Genomic DNA, 18,908 nt, shown 5'->3' with positions numbered 1-18,908 from the left:
ATTCTTGTGTGTTTGGGTTCAGCCACCGGCCGTCATTTGCCTGGACTTGTAGGTATCTGATGCTTGAAGGCTGTTGAAGGCCATTTCAGAGCCAAACAGAAAAAGATGATCCTCATCTAGCCTCTACCCTCGTCTGCAGATACGTTGATTCTGTGTTTCGCAGGACGGACCTCTCGAGAACGTTTCTTCAACGACTGTTCGATTTTTAGTTGCCCAAGAGCTTAGGTATCCATACATGAATGCAGAAAGGCGTGGCCGGGGTCTCCATTTCTAACCGTCGTGGAACACGTCTTGGGGGGAAAAAAAAAAATTGGACCAACCCGGCTTCGACGTTTCTCGTATCGTACTGTGTGTTAATGGTAATTAAATACCTAGTTTGCGTTGAAAAGGGTTGTGTTCCTTCACCTCCTGCCTCAGAAGGGACCTTAGATGCCTAGGTACCTTACCTCGAGGTACCTACCTTACACAGTAAAGGCAACTTTCCTAGCAGGCCATATTCGAACTTTGGAACCAGCGAAGTGCGGTGAACCTTGCCTGCCAATGGCAGATTAGCCCGCAGAGCGATTTCTCCAATGTTTCCCAGAGTGCCAGGCTCCGAGATACGTACCTTACCCAAGGCTGCCCTGTACCTACCTTACCTGCCGAGTCCCCCCATTCAGGGGGCCAATAAGACATCCCCGGTGCCTCCCGTCGTGCGCTCCTGCGATTGGACAGCATCGCCAACGACAACAGACCGTGGGCAGACGCGCTTACCACTTTGGGCCCGTTCATATCAACAAAACTTCGCTGGACTGGCTGCACGGCCCCTGGCGCACCAAATTTCCTACCCCACCCCGATTTTTCGACTACCTGAGGGACCCGGTCCCACGTCCCACGTCCCACCTCACCTCACCTCACGTCCCAAGGTCTCCCGCGCCCCGGTCCTGCCAGCAAGCACCATCAGTTGGCAGTCCACAGTCCACAGTCCACCACCGAAAAGACACAAGCACGAGCCCAGCACCTATTATTCCTTCCCCTTGCACTTGCCAGGCCTAACCTAACCTTTTCAACCTCCTGTCCGACATCCTCTCGTGATAGCTGCAAAGACGACATTTTTTGCTTGCTTCTCACCTCCTCGAGTCCTGCTTCTTTGCTCTCCTCTTTCAATCGCTTGTCTATACCCTCATACAACTTGCCGCCAATATGCGTGAGGTCATCAGCATCAACGGTAAGCAGATCCGACTTTTGTTTTGATTCCCCGACCCCACGCGTCCGCCTTCACCGCATCCTCACCCCAGCTACCAGATGCGCCTGCGGCAATCGCCCGCCATAACGGCCCTTTAATCTTTGACATTTTAACACCTGCTAACTTCTTCCTTTAGTCGGTCAGGCCGGTTGCCAGATCGCCAACTCCTGCTGGGAGGTATGTTTCTCGTGTTTGTTCGATATCCCATATCGCCGAGTCGACTGTTGGAAACGACTTGTCAAAGCCTTACTCGAAGAAGACAAATTTGGCACCGCCAACTCGAAGGAAACAAACTAATCGTCAACGCCCTATAGCTTTACTGCCTTGAGCACGGTATCCAGGTAAGCCTGCAACACGTCTCGTCTTCATTCCGTTCAGCATCCTAACGTGCAACTCTCTTACCAGCCCGATGGATACTTGACCGAGGAGCGTAAGGCGGCTGACCCCGACCATGGCTTCAGCACTTTCTTCTCCGAGACTGGTACGATCTTGGCCTGACAAACTCCCAGATCATTTGTTGAGTATTGTACTGATCAAGCGGAATGTGTCTAGGCCAGGGCAAGTACGTCCCTCGTGCTATCTACTGCGATCTTGAGCCCAACGTCGTCGACGAGGTCCGCACTGGCCCCTACCGCGGTCTCTTCCACCCCGAGCACATGATTACTGGCAAGGAGGATGCCTCCAACAACTACGCTCGTGGCCACTACACCGTTGGCAAGGAGCTCATCGACCAGGTTCTCGACAAGGTCCGCCGTGTTGCCGACAACTGCGTTGGTCTTCAGGGCTTCCTTGTCTTCCACTCATTCGGTGGTGGTACCGGCTCTGGTTTCGGCGCTCTCCTCATGGAGCGTCTCTCTGTCGACTACGGAAAGAAGAGCAAGCTCGAATTCTGCGTCTACCCCGCCCCTCAGACCGCCACCTCTGTCGTTGAGCCGTACAACTCTATCCTCACCACCCACACTACCCTCGAGCACTCTGACTGCTCCTTCATGGTCGACAACGAGGCCATTTACGACATCTGCCGTCGCAACCTGGGTCTTGAGCGCCCCAACTACGAGAACCTCAACCGCCTCATCGCCCAAGGTAAGTTTTACCATGACAACATGACGCTTCCTGTCAAAAATTTGGGATACTGACGAGTGACCCGCAGTCGTTTCCTCCATCACCGCCTCCCTCCGCTTCGACGGCTCCCTCAACGTCGACCTGAACGAGTTCCAGACCAACTTGGTCCCCTACCCTCGCATTCATTTCCCCCTGGTCGCCTACGCGCCCATGATCTCGGCCGCCAAGGCCGCCCACGAGGCCAACTCTGTCCAAGAGATGACCATGTCTTGCTTTGAGCCCAACAACCAGATGGTCAAGTGTGACCCCCGCCACGGCAAGTACATGGCCACTTGCTTGCTGTACCGCGGTGACGTTGTTCCCAACGATGCCCACGCCGCTGTTGCCACCCTCAAGACCAAGCGTACCATCCAGTTCGTCGATTGGTGCCCTACTGGCTTCAAGCTTGGTATCTGCTACCAGGCTCCCCAGATGGTGCCCAACGGTGACCTCGCCAAGGTCAGCCGTGCTGTGTAAGTCCTGCCATGATCCCTAAAGAGTAAGAATGTATGTCGCTGACAGTCATTTCAGGTGCATGCTTTCCAACACCACCGCCATTGCCGAGGCCTGGTCCGCCCTGTCAACCAAGTTCGATCTCATGTACTCCAAGCGTGCCTTCGTTCATTGGTATGTCGGTGAGGGTATGGAGGAGGGTGAGTTCTCCGAGGCTCGTGAGGATCTCGCTGCTCTGGAGCGCGATTACGAGGAGGTTGCTGCCGACTCTCTCGAGGGCGAGGAGGGTCTTGAGGCTGAGTATTAAGATGTTTATATCCTGGCGATTGGATGCGGAACAAGTTGCGCAGCAACACCCCCCGATTCTTTATGGGGCGCAGGCTTTGGTGTCATGGATGTTTGCAATGATGCTGTCGTCCTACGGGGCCAAAGGCGTGTTTACTTCAGTTGTTAGAGTGAGAAAAGAATAGCCGACTTTAATACCACGAGGATGAATCACCTCAAAGCTTTGAATTGTGTGGTGCTACGTATTCCCGCCTTACTACGGATATCTCCAATACCTTTCCTTGTACCGCGTTTCACACAGTTCAATGGCTACATGTTGTTATGCGCAATCTTCATCTTGGAATCCATTCATCGTTGGAGGCTCTGTTCCCGAAGGCCTGCGAGCTGAAATCAATACATTACACAATCACAATCACAATCACAATCATCCTCGAAACGCTAGGTAAGGTGGGATGGAAGTAGGCGGGATGCAGTGGTACCGGAAGCACGGCGCGGAGGAGTCGGATGTGTCAAATGCGGATGGGGGTGCAGTGGGAAGTGTGCCCGAGCTTTAAAATGGGGCGCATCGGTGCAGGTCGACACAGACGGGAGCTAAAGTACGTACTTCTTCAAGGCACAGGTACCTAAACGTGTGGCTTGGCTTGCGAATTACCTTAGCCAGCCTGACGACCTGCCAGCGGAGACCAACAGTCCCCCCAGCCGTCCACAGTCGACCTCGTGCTGTTCGCTACCTACCTACCTCATTACATTGGGAGGAACCAACGTCCAAACGCGAGATACGTCCTGTTACATCTCTCTCTGAGATAACAGAACCGGGCACAGTATCTGTGTACAAGGTAACTTTAACCTATTCCCAACTTTTCTCGTCAGTTTACGTGTGTGTGGCTTCTAACGTGTCGTTTCCCGGTTGATAGAACCGGAGTCGATCAAGCCCCCAACCTCCCGGAGGCCGCATCCAAACTGACGACAACCTACCAACCTTCCCGCCAATCACCGAGATCGGGGCCACCTCAAGCCGCGCAAGTCTCGTAGCTCCTACCGAAAGGAGCCCTGATATTTCAAGATGTCCACAGAGGGCGTTGATGCTGGTGAGTGCGCAAGTCGCTGTAGCGCTTGCGCGCGGATCCGAATAGAGAAGAGCCAGCGTACTGACCACAACGGTGTTTCACAGCCGCGCCGAACCTGAACCTGACGCCCGAGGAGAAACGTCTCTATGGCCAACTGTTCCGCCAAGCCGATACCGAAAGTGTAGGAGTTGTTACTGGCGAGACCGCTGTCAAGTTCTTTGAAAAGACTCGACTCGATTCAAGGGTACTGGGAGAGGTAAGGAGACAACCCGGTGCCGATACCCGAGAAACGGCGACGATAGCTGACGCCAAAGTCTGCAGATATGGCAGATTGCGGACAAGGAGAACCGAGGGTTCTTGACCCCAGCAGGCTTTGGGCTGGTGCTGAGGCTCATCGGTCACTGCCAAGCTGGACGTGAGCCAACGACCGAGATAGCCCTCCAACCGGGACCTTTGCCGCGTTTTGATGGCATGCCTCCTCCAGCAGGTCTCGCGTCTCCTACACCCCCGCCCGCTGCCGCTCTTCAAGCCCAAGGCACTGGCGGCGGATCCATCAGGATTCCTCCTCTTACACCTGAAAAGGTCAACCAATACTCTGGATTATTCGAGCGTCAGCCGCTGCAGGCCGGAAATCTCCTGCCCGGCGACGCGGCCAAATCCATCTTTGAGAAATCAGGCCTACCGACTGAGGTGCTGGGCAGAATCTGGCAATTGGCCGACACTGAGCAGCGCGGAGCATTGGTTCTGACCGAGTTCGTTATTGCCATGCATCTGCTCACATCAATGAAGACGGGAGCTCTCAGGGGCTTGCCCAATATCCTCCCAGCACCTCTCTACGAGGCCGCGACTCGACGCGGACCTCCCGCACCCAGGCAATCACCCACTACAACTGGGCCTATCTCCGCGATTCCGCGACAACTCAGCGGTACAGCCCAGTATCGTGCGGGCAGTCCCCTTGGACGCCCGCCCATCACCGCGCAGACGACCGGCGCTCCTGCTAGTGACTGGCTAGTCACTCCCGACGACAAACAGCGCTTCGACGTGCTTTATAATGACTTGGACAAGACTCAAAAGGGCTTCATCACAGGCGAGGAGGCTGTCCCCTTTCTCAGTCAATCGAACCTCCCGGAGGACGCTTTGGCCCAAATTTGGGATCTAGCAGACATCAACTCTGAGGGGCGCTTGAACAGAGACACTTTTGCTGTTGCCATGTATTTGATCCGTCAGCAGCGAACGAGACGCGACGGCACTGTTTCCCTTCCGGCATCACTCCCACCCAACCTCATCCCGCCTAGCCTGCGAACGCAAGCCCGCCCTCAGACCTCAGGATCTCCCTTTGATGCTCCTCCACCTCAACCCCAGGCTCCGGCTCCGGCTCCGGTCCCCGTTCCCAAGTCTGCTCTTGATGACCTATTCGGCCTAGATACGCCGCCAGCACCCGCTCCCGCGCAAGTTGCCTTGTCTACTGGTGGCTCGAATGCAAACGATCCGTTCGGCTCTGGCTCGGCTGTTCTAGCACCCTCTTCTCCTATCCGGCCATCGCCTACCGGGAACCAGTTCAAGCCATTCGTGCCCTCATCCTCTTTCGGTCGTGGACTTACAGTTCACAATACTGGAGATTCTAACTCTGGTCGGCCCCCTGCTCCCTCAGCGTCTGAAGATCTCTTGGGAGACGGTGACCCTGAGGTCAGCAAGAAGTTGACAAACGAGACGGCCGAGCTTGCGAACCTGTCGAACCAGGTCGGCTCCCTGTCCAAGCAAATGCAGGAAGTCCAAGGCCAACGAACCACAACGCAGAATGAACTAAACCAAGCCAACTCGCAGAAGAAGAATTTTGAGCACCGCCTCGCCCAACTCCGTACCATGTATGAGAAGGAAGCTAAAGATGTCGAATCTTTGCAGGTGCAGCTCAATACTTCGAGAAATGAGACGAAGAAGCTACAAGGCGAATGCATGACGTTGGACGGCACCTATCGAGACCTGCAGACGCAGCACCAGCAAGTGTATACAGCACTGCAAGCTGATCAGCAAGAGAATGCCAATCTGAAGGAGAAAATCCGCAACCTCAATGCAGAAATCGCACAGCTTAAGCCCCAGATCGAGAAGCTCAAGTCCGAGGCGCGACAGCAAAAGGGACTTGTTGCCATCAACAAGAAGCAGTTGACAACTAACGAGGGTGAGCGTGACAAGCTTCAAAATGAGATCACTGATCTTCATAGGAGTAATGAGGAGTTGTCTCGCCAGGTGAACACAAGCTCTCCTGTAGCGTCGTCGGCTCAAGTAGCCAGCCCGACGCCCTCGACTGCTAGTGGAAACAACCCCTTCTTCAAGAGAACGGGAAGCACTGATATTATGGGTACTTTCACTTCGCCGCCGCCTGCCAAGCCTTCAAGTGGTGACAAGTCCTTTGACGATGTCTTCGGGCCAGCGTTCCCCCCTGTCGGCACTGCCGGTACCCCGCCGCCAGCTACCTCTTTCAATCCGCAACACACAGGTGCGTCGACCGCTAGCTTGGGCTCATTTTCGACACCTCCTGCTTCCACGCCTCCCAATATCAGCAGGCAAGCCACTCTTGCAGCTGAGCCTCCTGCTCCCCCGCAGTCTAGACAGATTAGCTCGAGCTTCCTGCCGTTTGCCGACGCGAACGAGTCTCTGAGCTCTTCTCGGGCTGTCTCGCCGCCTGCATCTCGAGCCGAGGGTGAGGTCCAGACTCCTCAAGCAGCCTCCCTGCCCGGAGCCTTTCCCCTGGAGCCTACGGCAACGGGTCAGAGCACGGCATCTGCTTCAACTGCGAGTTTCCATGAGCCAGCTGCCCAAGGTGATGCGAAGCCTTCAAGCAACGGAGCTGCAGCCGCGGGTGTGGCTACAGGCGTGGTTGCGGGTGCGGGTGCGGGTGCGGGTGCGGCAGGCAGCGCTGCGGCGGATTCTGACCCATTTGCTGCAATGGGCTCGAACGACGCCAAGGCTGATTTTGATGATGCATTTGCAAGCTTCACCAGCGCGCACAGTAACTCTGACAAAGCCGGTACTGACACGACCAAACCCTTCTCAGCTTTTGATTCTGAATTCCCACCCATCTCCGAGCTTGACCGCGACGACGATGACGACGACTCAGACACTGCCAGCGAGGGGGGCGGCTTTGACGACGACTTTGCGCCGGCGTCTCCTCAAGCGAAGAAGACTGAACCTCCTGTGGAGCACAAGGATGCCCCTTCCCCGACTGCTCCGGTGGCTGCGGCGGCTCCTCCTACGATTGAGGATTCAGTCTCCCCTGCGCCTATCCACGACGCTTCTGCTACTGCTGCAGCAGCTCCTGCTATACCCGAGACATCGGAGGCTAGCGCTGCCTCAGTGCCCGCGACTGCGCAACATCCGGAGCCCAAGGCTCAGTCTTCCTTTGATGATCTTGATGATGAGTTCGAGGGTTTGGAAGATGCCAAAGAGGGTTCTGCCGATGATGACTTTCAGACGATTTCTAGATCTGGTTTGGATGATTTCAACCCGGTCTTCGACAGCAGCCCACCACCCAGCCAAGCCAAGACAGAAACTACTGCGTTTGGACAAGAGAGCAGCTACGACTTTGGATCAGTATCGCCAAACCCGACCGCTGGTGGGAACGCTGGTGCGGCGTCAAAGGGCCCAGCAGCGGCTCCGGATGCACAGGACTGGGATGCCATCTTTGCCAGTCTCGACTCACCCAGTGACGCCAATGCAAACCCTACCGCAAGTGCTCCTGCCCCTGCTCCTCCTGCAGAGGATACGCGACCAACCCCTGGTAGAGCCCTGACGCACACGGGCGAGCATGATGATCCGATCCTCAAGAACCTCACTAGTATGGGCTATTCGAGAGAGGACTCTATTCTCGCTTTGGAAAAGTACGACTACAACTTGGAAAGGGTAAGTGGATTGATTTCCTTCGAGGATTGCATGCATCACTCCTTGTGTATGTGACTAACTCTGTCAACAGGCTGCCAACTATCTTGCAAGCCAGTCGTGAAGATAGCAGAACACAATGAAGAAGAGAACAGAAATGCAGTTTTATTTCCTTGTGGGCGGCAAAGGGGCATGAACCCCCATGATTGCGAGCGTCTCATTTTCCCCGCTTGGCCTGGAGATACCTGAATGTGCTTGAAAGTTATTCGGACCCCCCCCCCCCCCCCCCCCCCAATCCCAAACCCTGTCACGCCAGGCCACTCAATTCTCCCTTTGGATTATGGCGGGCCTCCGGCAATATTAATGTGTATGTAGGATGTACATGTCGATTCAATACTAGCATAGCAATGTCACAACCCTTTCCTGATACGATATTTCCCTGCTCACTGTCTCACTGTGTAATCCGTTGAATGCTCGAGTAGAGCCAACAAGATTGGACAAGGGATGGCTGCGAGTGCTATGACTGACTCCTTGTTTGGGAGTGAACATGCTCCTCTTGGATGCTCATTACGGAACGTGAATACTCTTGCATTTGGTCAGCTTTCTCCTTGTTGATTGGTTGGTCCTTTCAATGACCTTGCTCGACTCTGAAAGCCGCGACGAAAAGACCAGATGCCCAAGTGTTTCCTTAAGTGCCCATGACTCCAGCCTAACTTCATCCATCGCTGCACGATGGGAAGAAAGCAAGAGGAAAAAGAGTACGTCTATAACGTAATCATCCGTATTTACATTCTCTCGATGGGTAGAGAGAGCATCATTTCCACCGACCACCCTTCCAGATAACTTCCCACATCCTTTGCGTGCTCATTGTCCTCATAACTCGGGCTCTGTCACCCCCTTTTGGGGACTGACAAACCATTATTTGACTGCAGCTCGCAGTGTATATATAAACAATGCCGGAAAAGGCGGCCTTTCCTTATGCCTCCACCTCGGATCTCCCTCCTTGCTCGATTTCTCCTTGTCGTCCTCGCCCTCGTCCATCACTTGACCTTGCCCATGATCGTCTCAGGCCCTCTGACAACATCAATCTGCGCCGCTCTCGCCTTGATCGCGTTGAGCATGCTCCTCTCAAAGTCGTCACGTGACCGCAGCACCGCCTCGACCCAGTTGACCTGCAGATCCCAGTATGCCGTCTTGAAAGCCTCAAACGTATCGGGGATGGCGTCCTTATCGACGGTGATGAGCTGCAAAAAGTACTCCGTGACGCGCCATGTCTGCTTGACCGAGTTGCCGACATCGGGGTTCGGCAGGGCGCTAAAGTACTCAAAGGCAGTCGAGATGTCATTGAAGAGCTTGTCCTGCACCGGGTCGGCCCGGCGAAACTTTGCGCCCTTGTTACGTACAGACGAAAGGTAGCGCACGAGGAGCTCGTCCGAAAAGATCTCGGTGAAGATATCGACGAGGGAGTGGTGGAGCACCTGGCGGTAGTCGCCGACGTACTCCTCAAACGTCACCACCATCTGCTTCATGGCCGTGCTCGTGTACCACTTTGGAGTGAAGAAGTCTGCCATGACGAGCTTGAAGTCAACCGAGAAGATGAGCTGCACAAACTTTGTAATGCACCACGTGCTGAAGTCGATGTAGCCGTCGCGCAGCAGCTCGACTTCGGTCTCCGCCCGCTCCATGTACGCCGGCGACACAAGGGGCTCAAACTTTTGCTTAAAGTTGGAGAGGTAGCCGAACCTGTTCTCTTCCTCGTTGTCGTCGACGCACGCAATCTGGTCGTTTGCCGTGGCGACGAGCCAATCTTGAAGAGGCTGGAACCCCTCGAGCTCCGGGACCTTGCCCGTCTCGAATCTGATAGCTTCCTCTTCGAGCATCTTCTGCCACGACTGCTGTCTACCGCGTAATCTCAAGAACATGGCGTCAATGACACCCTCAATGACGTCGATGCGCTTCGAGTTGGCCGCAGCGTCAATCTGCTCGCGCATCATACGCCACATGTCGACGAGGTTCCTAGACCTAAAGTAGCCGTACTCGTCTTGATCCAAATTGGAGCCTTCTACGTTGCGTTCTGCAAAGTCCTTTTGTTCCGCGTTGAAGATGCGTTCGATCCATTCGTCGAGGAACTTGATGATGAGCTGTCGGAAGTCGCGGACCAATTCCGTCTCTCTTGAGTCGATGACGTGGGGCGTGAGATCCTCCTGCTTGAAGCCGAGCTTCTTCATCTTCTTGTAGTACTTTTCCGGGTAGTTGATGATCTCCAACGTATTGGCAGAAGCTGCGTCTGGATCGTCAATCATCCCGGTGAGAAAATCGTGCATCGTCTGGTGATATATATCGCCATACGCCTTGAGGATTTTCCACTTTTTGGGCATCAATGGCGTCATGCCCATCTTAACGGCATTCAGGTCGTTGAAGTACCACTTAAGGATCTTGTCGAGCGCTGAAGGGTCGTCCAGGAATTCTCCTCTGGCTTCGTTAAACTGGCCCTCTACACTTATCTTGATGGCCTGTGTGAACTTGTCCTTGTACCCTCGCACCTTTTTCGCGCCGTCCGTGATGCTCTGGAAGCGCGTTGCCATCTCCTTGTGATCCTTGAGCGCCTCTTGCAGTGCTAGCACCCTCTGGTCACTCTTCTCTTCAGCCTCGATGACCACGGCGAATCGTACCACTAATCCATTGTTGTCATTAACCACCAAGTTGATAAGATTCAGCGCCAGGATTCCAATATGCTCGTCAAACCAGTCAATCATGGTGTCGAGCCTCTGGAAGTAGTCCTCGAGCGTCGATTCCAGGCTCGGGTCTTCCGCCCTCTGTATCTGCTCCATGGCATCGTCTCGAATATTTCTCAGCTGTGTCAACTCGTAGTGGATAGGCAGCAGGTTGGGCATGTTCTCCTTATCCCCTTCATCCTCGTCCAGCATACGGTCGACAATGGCGAGTCGCTCATTGAACGTCTCGAGGTTCTTGCGCATGGCCTCGACAGCCCCGAAATTCCGATGGGCCTGGGAGACGAGGTTGATGCTGTTGAAGTCTTTGATCATGTTTTGCGACTCGGAACATAGGCGGTCGATCTTGATCATCTCCTCTTTGATCAGCTGCACCGTCTTCTGGCCGTCTGTCAGGCCCGTCATGCCGGACTGGGTGGTCTCGAGCTGCTCTCGCAGGCCGCTGCGGAGCTGGGAGTCGACGGCTGTTTTCTTCCGAGAGAACTCCTGCTTCAGACCGGCGATCTTTTCGAGATCATCTGGGTGGCGGAGGAGCTCCGCGAGCTTAGGGATGGGAGCATCCATGGCAGGCAGGCTCGAGGGAGTCGAGGCAACTAGGCTTGGCTAGCCAGCTGTCGTCGGCTCGTATTATGAGGAATCTCGTCGATGAATGGTTGGCGATTCTTCGATCGGTCGGCTCAAATATCAGTCGGTTCGAATATCAGTTGCGCATTCGGTATAGAGGGCTCGGGGTTGTTGTTATTTTCACAGCGTCGTCGTTAATCATATCGTTTGTGGGTGTTAGGTGTTGGGCTGGGAGGTCATCGCATTGCATGCCGCGACTTGACTCGGTTTCGTGTACCTTGCTTGCATGGGGTGGGTGTTCCAATTCCCACCTCAAGTCCGGCGGCAGGGAAAGGGAGAGCTGGGGAACTTTGTTGGCCTGTGCGTTCCCGTCCCGCAGCGAGTAACTTCTGCAACGGCCTGTGCACTTGAGCTGCCAGCACTGCAGCGCATCATCTCGACAACAACAACAACAATGGGTGAAATGCACATGGGCCAAAGTGTGATGAGACAGTGTTTGTCCTTCGTTCTTTCACCAAGGTAGTAAAAGTTCTTTTTCCTCAATTCTATGGTGTCCATGGTATCTCATCCAACTTCCGAATTTCTCCCTTGAGATGCTGTCAATCCAAGAAAATACCCCTCCGCTCAATGCCAAAGGATGAAAATACATGATGCTTCTGAACTACAAATCAAATACGGATAGCAGACGCAAAATTCGCATCGTCTCATTCAATCATGGACTTTCCAATCTCACTCTGCCAGCCCTCGGCCCTCTCAAACCCATTGGAGTGAGTCTGGTAGTCCATCAGAGCCTGATACACCTCGGCCTTGGAACTCAGGACAAAGGGGCCGTACTGCACCACCTCCTGGTCAAGAGGCGTCCCAGCAATAAGGACGAACCTCGCATCCTTGTCAGCGCCGGCATCAACCTCCACATTGACGATCTCGCCCTCCTCCTCAAATACTACATTGTGGAACTCGTCCACCACCCTCTTCTGCGTCCCCTCGCCAAAGATGGCCTGTCCCTCGAGCGTGTACGCAAAGGCGTTCCACCCCTTGGGCAACGGCTGCGCGACCCGGCCGCCGGGCTTGATCTGAACATCCAAGATCCACACGGGCGTGTACGCCAGATCTCGCACCGAGTCGACCCCGTGGCTCTGGCCCGAGATGACCTTGACGTGGACTTTACCACCGTCGACGTCGACGGTGGGGATTTCCTTGGCCCGCAGATCGCGGTACCGCGGCTCGCAAGCCTTTAAGTGCTTGGGCAGGTCGACCCATAGCTGCAGACCGACGTTGGCGCTGCCGTCCGGGTTCTGCTTGGGCATCTCGGCGTGCATGATGCCGCGGCCGGCCGTCATGAATTGCAGGTCGCCGGCCTCGATGGTGCCCTTGTTGCCGGCAAAGTCCTCGTGGTCGACGCCGCCGTGGAGGAGGTAGGTAATTGTCTCCTGACCGCGGTGGGGGTGGTCCGGGAAGCCCGAGCCGGGGGCAATACGGAAGTGGTCTGGAAATTTCATGTTAGCAAAGCTTGGACTCTACCGTCTATGGAGGCTGAACAGGAAGGAAAGCGAGCCCGCCTGGCGGGGGGGCTAATCAACAACTCACCAAGCATCAAAAATGGTGAAAAGTTCTTGAGCTGAGGCGTGCCGATGGAGCGACGAACACGAGCACCAGCACCCTCAGCCTGCTCAACGGCCAGAAAGACCTTGCGGATGGCGCGAGGGACAGACATGTCGGTGGCGTAAAGGTGATGGTCTACTTGTGATTCGTGTTGCTGTGAAGACTGGGCTTCAAGGTCGAATACGCTTCCGTTCCCAATGTTACTCAGAGAGTTGAATAAGCTCGTTGCTGTCGCGAATGCTACGTCCACTATGTATTCTCGAAAAGTGACAATTGATGCGATTCCAATGATGATGGATAGCCAGAATGAGAGGGACTTCATTGATGAGGGGTGGCGATCAGGGATGATATATGTGCGCGGATCGCTTCTCAAAGAGTTTGGTGATGCGATTGAGAAGAATCAAGTGTAAATATTCTAGAAAGGAGAAGATGAATCTATTTGACCAAGGACCTGAAGATACGTTGGTTCTCTCCACATTGCAAATACTACTCTAGCTTTAGAAAAGGCGGCAAAGCGCGCAGCAACAGTATCGTGAGGAATCGTCTTATGCGCTTCTCTGGTAAGCAACGACGCATTAGTCAAATTTACATCAGCAATGGAAAAGCACGTCTCTCAGTCTCGCGGCGCGAGCTTTGTCCACCATCTCCGCCAGGGTCCATAAGGTAATGCTTGGCTAGGGTACCTAGGTACATCCTTAGCGTCTCGCCCATCTCATCAACCCGCCCAGTACCTTACCTGCGCAGTACTCCGTAAGTTCCTGGCTGATGATCTTTACGTCAGCAATTGAACACCAAAGGGTGTGGGGACCTTCGGGAAGCTAGGTACTGCGTAAGGTATAACTCATTGCAGTACGGATGTAAGGTCAGGTCGGGAAGCTGCAAACGGTCTGTTCGCCTGTTAAGATGCTGGCCAATCACCGTGACCAGTGATCAAGAGCCGCCAATCGGCAGCAAGCAACCTTCCCCAGTCGCTCTTTCTCTTCTCCAGGTTTTGTAGCGGGTTGATCTGATGTTGAGCGCGACTTATTGCTCTAGACTGTCCTCACAAAGATGAGAAATAGAATATAGAGTTTGAATCACTCTTGCATGTCCCAACTCTGCACGGAAGCTTTTGCGTCTACGTACTCCAGGACTTGGGCCTGTGCGAGTGAGCTCTCGTGCTGGCTAGCTTCTTGGTCTCACGCGGTGCTACGTCACAAGCAACGGCAAGCTTGGTCAGGACACACATTGTGTCTATTAAAGATTTGGATTCCTATGAAAAAATCCGGTACCAACTCCAGCTCCAGCGCAAGTTCAACCTTTCGAAAAAGATCAACGTCTGCGGAAAGTCAAGCCGACTGAACCGTGCCTATCAACCTTGAGGGCGTATCGGGCGCCATGGTGGGCGCCATCAGCCCCGGAGGGAATAGTCCCGGTCCGATTGGCCTCCGGTAATGAAGGGCCGGAGCGGCACGCTAGATGCCTCTTCTCTCCACTCTCTCTTTCTCCCTCATACACGACTGATTGGAACAGACAAATGAAATCAACATAGCACACAAAAGCAGTACATGAAAAGCTCTTTATCCGAGGTATAGATTCCGTTCCTTGCTGCAACATGTCGTAGAAGCGTTCGCCATCATGACCGCGGTCCCAAAACCTGTAATCGGTTCAAGAACGCCGCGGAGGGAGGGAAGGGTATATGAATTGGAGAGGGTTGAGGGGAAACATCAGCAAGCTAGCAAGCTGTACAACTACGAGCCATGGCACTTAGTTGTTAACCTTTTCGTTGACCACGTCCTTGGCCTCCTCCTTCTTGTAGTGGATGACGTCGCCAACCCAGATAATGAGTTCACTGGTGGTGATAAGGGCGGTTCCGATAAGGGCCTTGCCATATGCGACAACATTCTCACTGCCAACCTTCTTCTTCTGCTGGCTGAACGTCTTCAGGACGTGGTCCTTGGCCTCGACGCCAGTACGAATGGGCAGGGCAATGATGCCCTTGGCACCGGCGTACAGCTCCTCGGTGGGCTTCTTGACGACGGGGAAGCGCTCGTCAACCTTGGTCAGGGCCTGGTCGCCAAGGTTGTCTGCCTTTTCGGCATAGGGGCGCAGGTAACCCCAAGGACGAGCGAAGTAAGGGAGAAGAGGCTCGGCAAAGGTCTTGTAGGCAGAGTCGCTGTAGACCAGGGACTTCTTGCCGACGGGGTGGTTCCTGAAGGTAACGACACCGTCGTGCACTACAGGGTAATCCAGGAAGTGCTATCCAGGACGGTTAGTAGGAGATTGCGATAAGAGTCAAAGTACGGTTGCATTCATTGATAACGCACCTGGAGAGCAGCCGAGGGCACGCTCGGAAGGTCACCGTTGACTTGGGCCATTTTGGGCATTTAGTAGATTGGCGGGAGTTTCGTGGGAAAGTTGAAGTTGTTGATTCGTCGAAGCGTGAAGCTCGGCGAATTCTGGTCGAGGATTGGAGTAGGATTTGCTGCGGAGTAAGCTCGTGCGCAGGGGGAAAGCTTGCGGCTTAGGGAAACTGCGGTTGAGGCTCCGGGACAGGGTCTCGTAGTAGATATGGTGGAGGATTTGCTGAACGATTCGATATCAGAACTGGTCAGGTCCAGAGCAGGGCGGAAAGGGCTAGGACAGTGAAGCGGCAAAGCTGGGAGTGTAGGAAGATGGAAAGGTGTTTGGTTGTTGGAGGGGGAAGAATCAAGAGAAGGACGTATTGGAGGGGGAGAAAGGTAGTAAGTAGGTAAGTCAAAGCTAAAAAGGGAGGGAGACGAGACGAGACGCACATGAGAGAAGCGTAGCAGGAGGAGAGCAGAAAGGGGAGTGTGAGAGAAGGAGGGAGACTCACAGATAGCAGCAGAGGGGTGTCGGAAGCCGAGAGGCAGCTGGTTGGATGGAAGAGAGGCGGTTGGAACGGAGAGAAGCGTGGACAGATGGATGGTGACGAGGTTGACGCCACAGACGGGCATGGACTGAAATGAAAGTATTTATCTACGTCTTGGTCGAAATGATAGGAGAGAGAGGTGAGAACATGAGAGCATGAGAGAGCCCACCTCACCTTGTTGTATGCGGCTGGCCTAACGAAGTTGCCTGAACCCCTTAGGATGCGAGACTAAGGTAGATTGATTAGCATGTGCTTCGACATTCACAGGTCGAATGCGAGGAAAGGGACGCCCAGGAATGCCGTGGTGGCGGGTCCGGCCCAAGTATCCCTACCAACGAGGTACATGCGCCACATGCCAGTGGGATGTCGTCTTTTTCTTCGTCGGTTCCTCTTGCTCTGCAGGTAGCTGTTCTTCATGCTTTTCTGTGTGCTCCTTTGTACAGACTCGGCGCTACATTTCTGGCTCTCTGCCTGCCCTGTGTTGTAACGCAATGGATTGATACTACTATTGAGTAGTGAAGATTCTCTGTCTGCTCAATGATATCGTGTAGAGTAAATGGCAATTGCCATGGTTGGGTAGATGCTTGTGAGGTAAGTATCCGCAAGGTAAGGTAGCTAGCTACTCAAGCCACATGCAATAGCACATTGTACACTAGTGTACTGCTGACGGCAGCTTCGAAAGCACGTATCCCTGTCCGTCCCGCCCGTGGGCAGCAAAACCCGCAGGGCAGATGCGTGGGTGAAGTACCTCAAATTGTCGCATTGGTCGTGTAGCGATCTCCCATTGGAAGGAACAGCTTCAGCGGCAACTCCAGCGATGGGAAGAGAAAAAAGGACGTAGCGGTACGGATATCTCATGGTAGGACGGGCGAATAGATTTGGCAAGGCGACCGACAGTTCTGTAGTGACAAAATTGTCTGTAACTGTAGCAAGCAGTAGCAGCAGCAGCAATGGCTTGCATGCGTCCCTATCGTAACCCCGGCTCTTGACATGTGAAAGTGGTACACGAACTCTCGCCCCGCCAAATCGTGTCAAAGTGGAATGCTGGAAGGGACGGAGAGAGTTAAAAAGAAGGCAAAAGAGGGTCTCGGCCGTGACAACTGGACAGGGCTCCTTTTTATTTTATTTTCTCGTCATGTTAAATCTACGGTCAGCAGATAGGTACATTAAACATATGATCCATCCCCATGCCCCATTGTTGAAAAATCGTATGCTTTAGGACTTCAAGAGCAGGCATGTGGTCAAGCCTAAGAGATGAAACGGGTGGTGAAGCCAAGGCGAGTAGGAGGAGAAGAAAAAGAAGGAGAAGGAGAAGGAGAAGGCGGGGGCATAAGCTCCCACACTCGTGCAAGCAGTTCCGTTGTAGACCCACAGTCGCAGCCGCGTTCCTGAGATGCTGAAGTGCTGTGTGCCTTGCGAATTATTGGCCAATTTGGTTGCGTCTGGATCAGACCATTGATGATTGCAGTTCATGAACGAATGAGCGGAATCGCCCCCCTCTCCTTCCCTTCCGGCACGGAAGACATACGCGAACGCACGGCGCTTTCCTGCATGCCGTGGACGGAACCGTCATTATGTCATCATTGGAGCTGATGGTGCAAGCAGCAAGTCAGCATCAAGAAGGAAGCATGGGAGGAGGAGCTCCTCTTGCTCTTGAGGTACGGAGTAGTAGTAGGTACGGAAAACTGCCACACTGAAAAGGGAGGCGGCGGTAGAGGAAAGAAGCGCCCGGTCAACAAGTCGCTGCTCAACACGTATGCGTGCCTTATCTGACGGTTTGCCGGAGCACCCGCTGATCTGTGTCCCAGCGGACGGGTTACTTCCACCCACCACCTCTCTCCAAGCGTGTCCAGTCTGTGAGTTGCGGCTTGCTGGGTGATGGATGAGATGAGGCGCTTTGAATTGACATCTGCCTCGAACTGTCATGCATTATCCAGTCAGTCATTTCTGCAGGAGCAGTGGTTCTTTCGGAGGGACATCTCCGCAACAACGGCGCAGACGTTCCCCTTTTTCACCGCTTAATACAGTATCTTGTCTCCTCAACCTTACTCTGTCCAAGGTAACTTCTCACGTAGTGTAGACGTCTCCCGTCCCTAGTTCGTGATTACGCTGTACGGATACACCATCTCAAGTATCAAGGAGGGGCAAGAGACCCCAAGTTCCTCCCGTAACCCAATTGGCCATGCGCCTACCCAGGCTTATCGCTTCACATCATCACCCCAAACTTTATCACGGGGAGATCCCAAGCCAACGGCTGGCGCTCGTCCTGCACCACCACGCCCAGATAGTGGGGCACAGCAAGCCAAATTGGAGGACAGGCTTCACACTCTTCTTCGCCTCTCAAGGCTCTTGTTGCTTTCCTGCTATCAGAAAATCCCTCCATCGCGTACCGATTAGCCCAAGGTACCTGACCTAGCTGGCCTTGTGGCAGACGCTTGGATGTGATGCTACGCGGTCCCGGTCTTCAGCCCACTCGAGCTTGCGGTGCGCGCGAGGTGGACTGTGGGAGGGGAGGCCCGGGAGGGGCCTCTTTGCGCCTCCGATCTTGCATTCCATTGCTTGTGAAGCTCCTCGTCCTGGCGCTGTTTTCTCCTTTGGAGTCTGGACGTCCCTATATTGGCCATCTTCGTAATGCTGGATGACGACGTCGCTGCCCTCTAGAATTTGGACATATAACTTGACCCGTGGCGCGCCACTCGATACGCCAAACACCCTCTCCAATCTCCATTTCTCTCCGTGAAGCTATGGCCTCCGCCATCTCTTGATGAGCACATAAGCTACGTACTCACGTACTCAATCACTCGAACCCGTCAGAGGAAATTCGCCTCTCGGAGCTCGGACTGTGCCCCCCCCCCCCTTTTCTAAGCACGCTGCCGCGGCTGTCATCGTTGATGGTGCCGTCGTCGTCCTGCTTGGCCGGGTGAACAATCAAATGGCACCTCGAGAGCCAAGCATTGAGGACCACATGAACTCACTATCTGTACGCCGTCCTCACTCTCAGTAGGTCTCATCTCTCACCTGACTGGCTATCAACGCGACGACCCGTTTCTCGTCTTCCCATTACAAGAAATACTCGGCCGTTTCCTGCTCCTATCCGTCAAAGATAAAACCTGGAAATCATCGGACAATTTTGA

General features: G+C 54.1%; 5 protein-coding genes across 5 annotated transcripts; 2 read left to right on the top strand and 3 right to left on the bottom strand.

Moving 5' to 3' along the window:
* Positions 1–1,182: 1,182 nt before the first annotated feature.
* On the top strand, positions 1,183–3,086 carry TUB1_1 (alpha-tubulin; the record flags this gene model as incomplete). The annotated part of the gene is made up of 7 exons (XM_053193095.1): positions 1,183–1,207; positions 1,362–1,402; positions 1,540–1,566; positions 1,631–1,706; positions 1,778–2,308; positions 2,376–2,799; positions 2,858–3,086. 7 exons carry the CDS (start codon positions 1,183–1,185, stop codon positions 3,084–3,086), a joined length of 1,353 nt encoding a protein of 450 aa, XP_053049626.1.
* A 1,041-nt stretch (positions 3,087–4,127) lies between these two features.
* N0V96_001871 (uncharacterized protein) lies at positions 4,128–8,128 on the top strand (the record flags this gene model as incomplete). Its single annotated transcript, XM_053193094.2, has 4 exons — positions 4,128–4,152; positions 4,236–4,387; positions 4,453–8,028; positions 8,099–8,128. The coding sequence occupies 4 exons, from the start codon at positions 4,128–4,130 to the stop codon at positions 8,126–8,128; spliced, it is 3,783 nt and encodes a 1,260-aa protein (XP_053049625.2).
* A 916-nt stretch (positions 8,129–9,044) lies between these two features.
* SEC6 (SNARE-binding exocyst subunit S6) lies at positions 9,045–11,300 on the bottom strand (the record flags this gene model as incomplete). Its single annotated transcript, XM_065756356.1, has 1 exon — positions 9,045–11,300. One exon carries the CDS (start codon positions 11,298–11,300, stop codon positions 9,045–9,047), a length of 2,256 nt encoding a protein of 751 aa, XP_065615596.1.
* Positions 11,301–12,004: 704 nt separating this feature from the next.
* On the bottom strand, positions 12,005–13,014 carry PRN1_1 (RNA pol II transcription cofactor; the record flags this gene model as incomplete). Its single annotated transcript, XM_053193092.1, has 2 exons — positions 12,005–12,786; positions 12,888–13,014. The coding sequence occupies 2 exons, from the start codon at positions 13,012–13,014 to the stop codon at positions 12,005–12,007; spliced, it is 909 nt and encodes a 302-aa protein (XP_053049623.1).
* A 1,634-nt stretch (positions 13,015–14,648) lies between these two features.
* Positions 14,649–15,259, bottom strand: N0V96_001868 (uncharacterized protein; the record flags this gene model as incomplete). Its single annotated transcript, XM_053193091.1, has 2 exons — positions 14,649–15,140; positions 15,209–15,259. 2 exons carry the CDS (start codon positions 15,257–15,259, stop codon positions 14,649–14,651), a joined length of 543 nt encoding a protein of 180 aa, XP_053049622.1.
* Between the last annotated feature and the right edge of the window lie 3,649 nt (positions 15,260–18,908).

This window comes from Colletotrichum fioriniae (genome assembly GCF_027942845.1).
Source record: "Colletotrichum fioriniae strain IMI 355084 chromosome Unknown scaffold_1, whole genome shotgun sequence".
Taxonomy (NCBI): Eukaryota; Fungi; Ascomycota; class Sordariomycetes; order Glomerellales; family Glomerellaceae; genus Colletotrichum; species Colletotrichum fioriniae.
The sequence above is the reverse complement of the archived record's forward strand: the minus strand, read 5'-3'. Positions and strand labels throughout refer to the sequence as shown.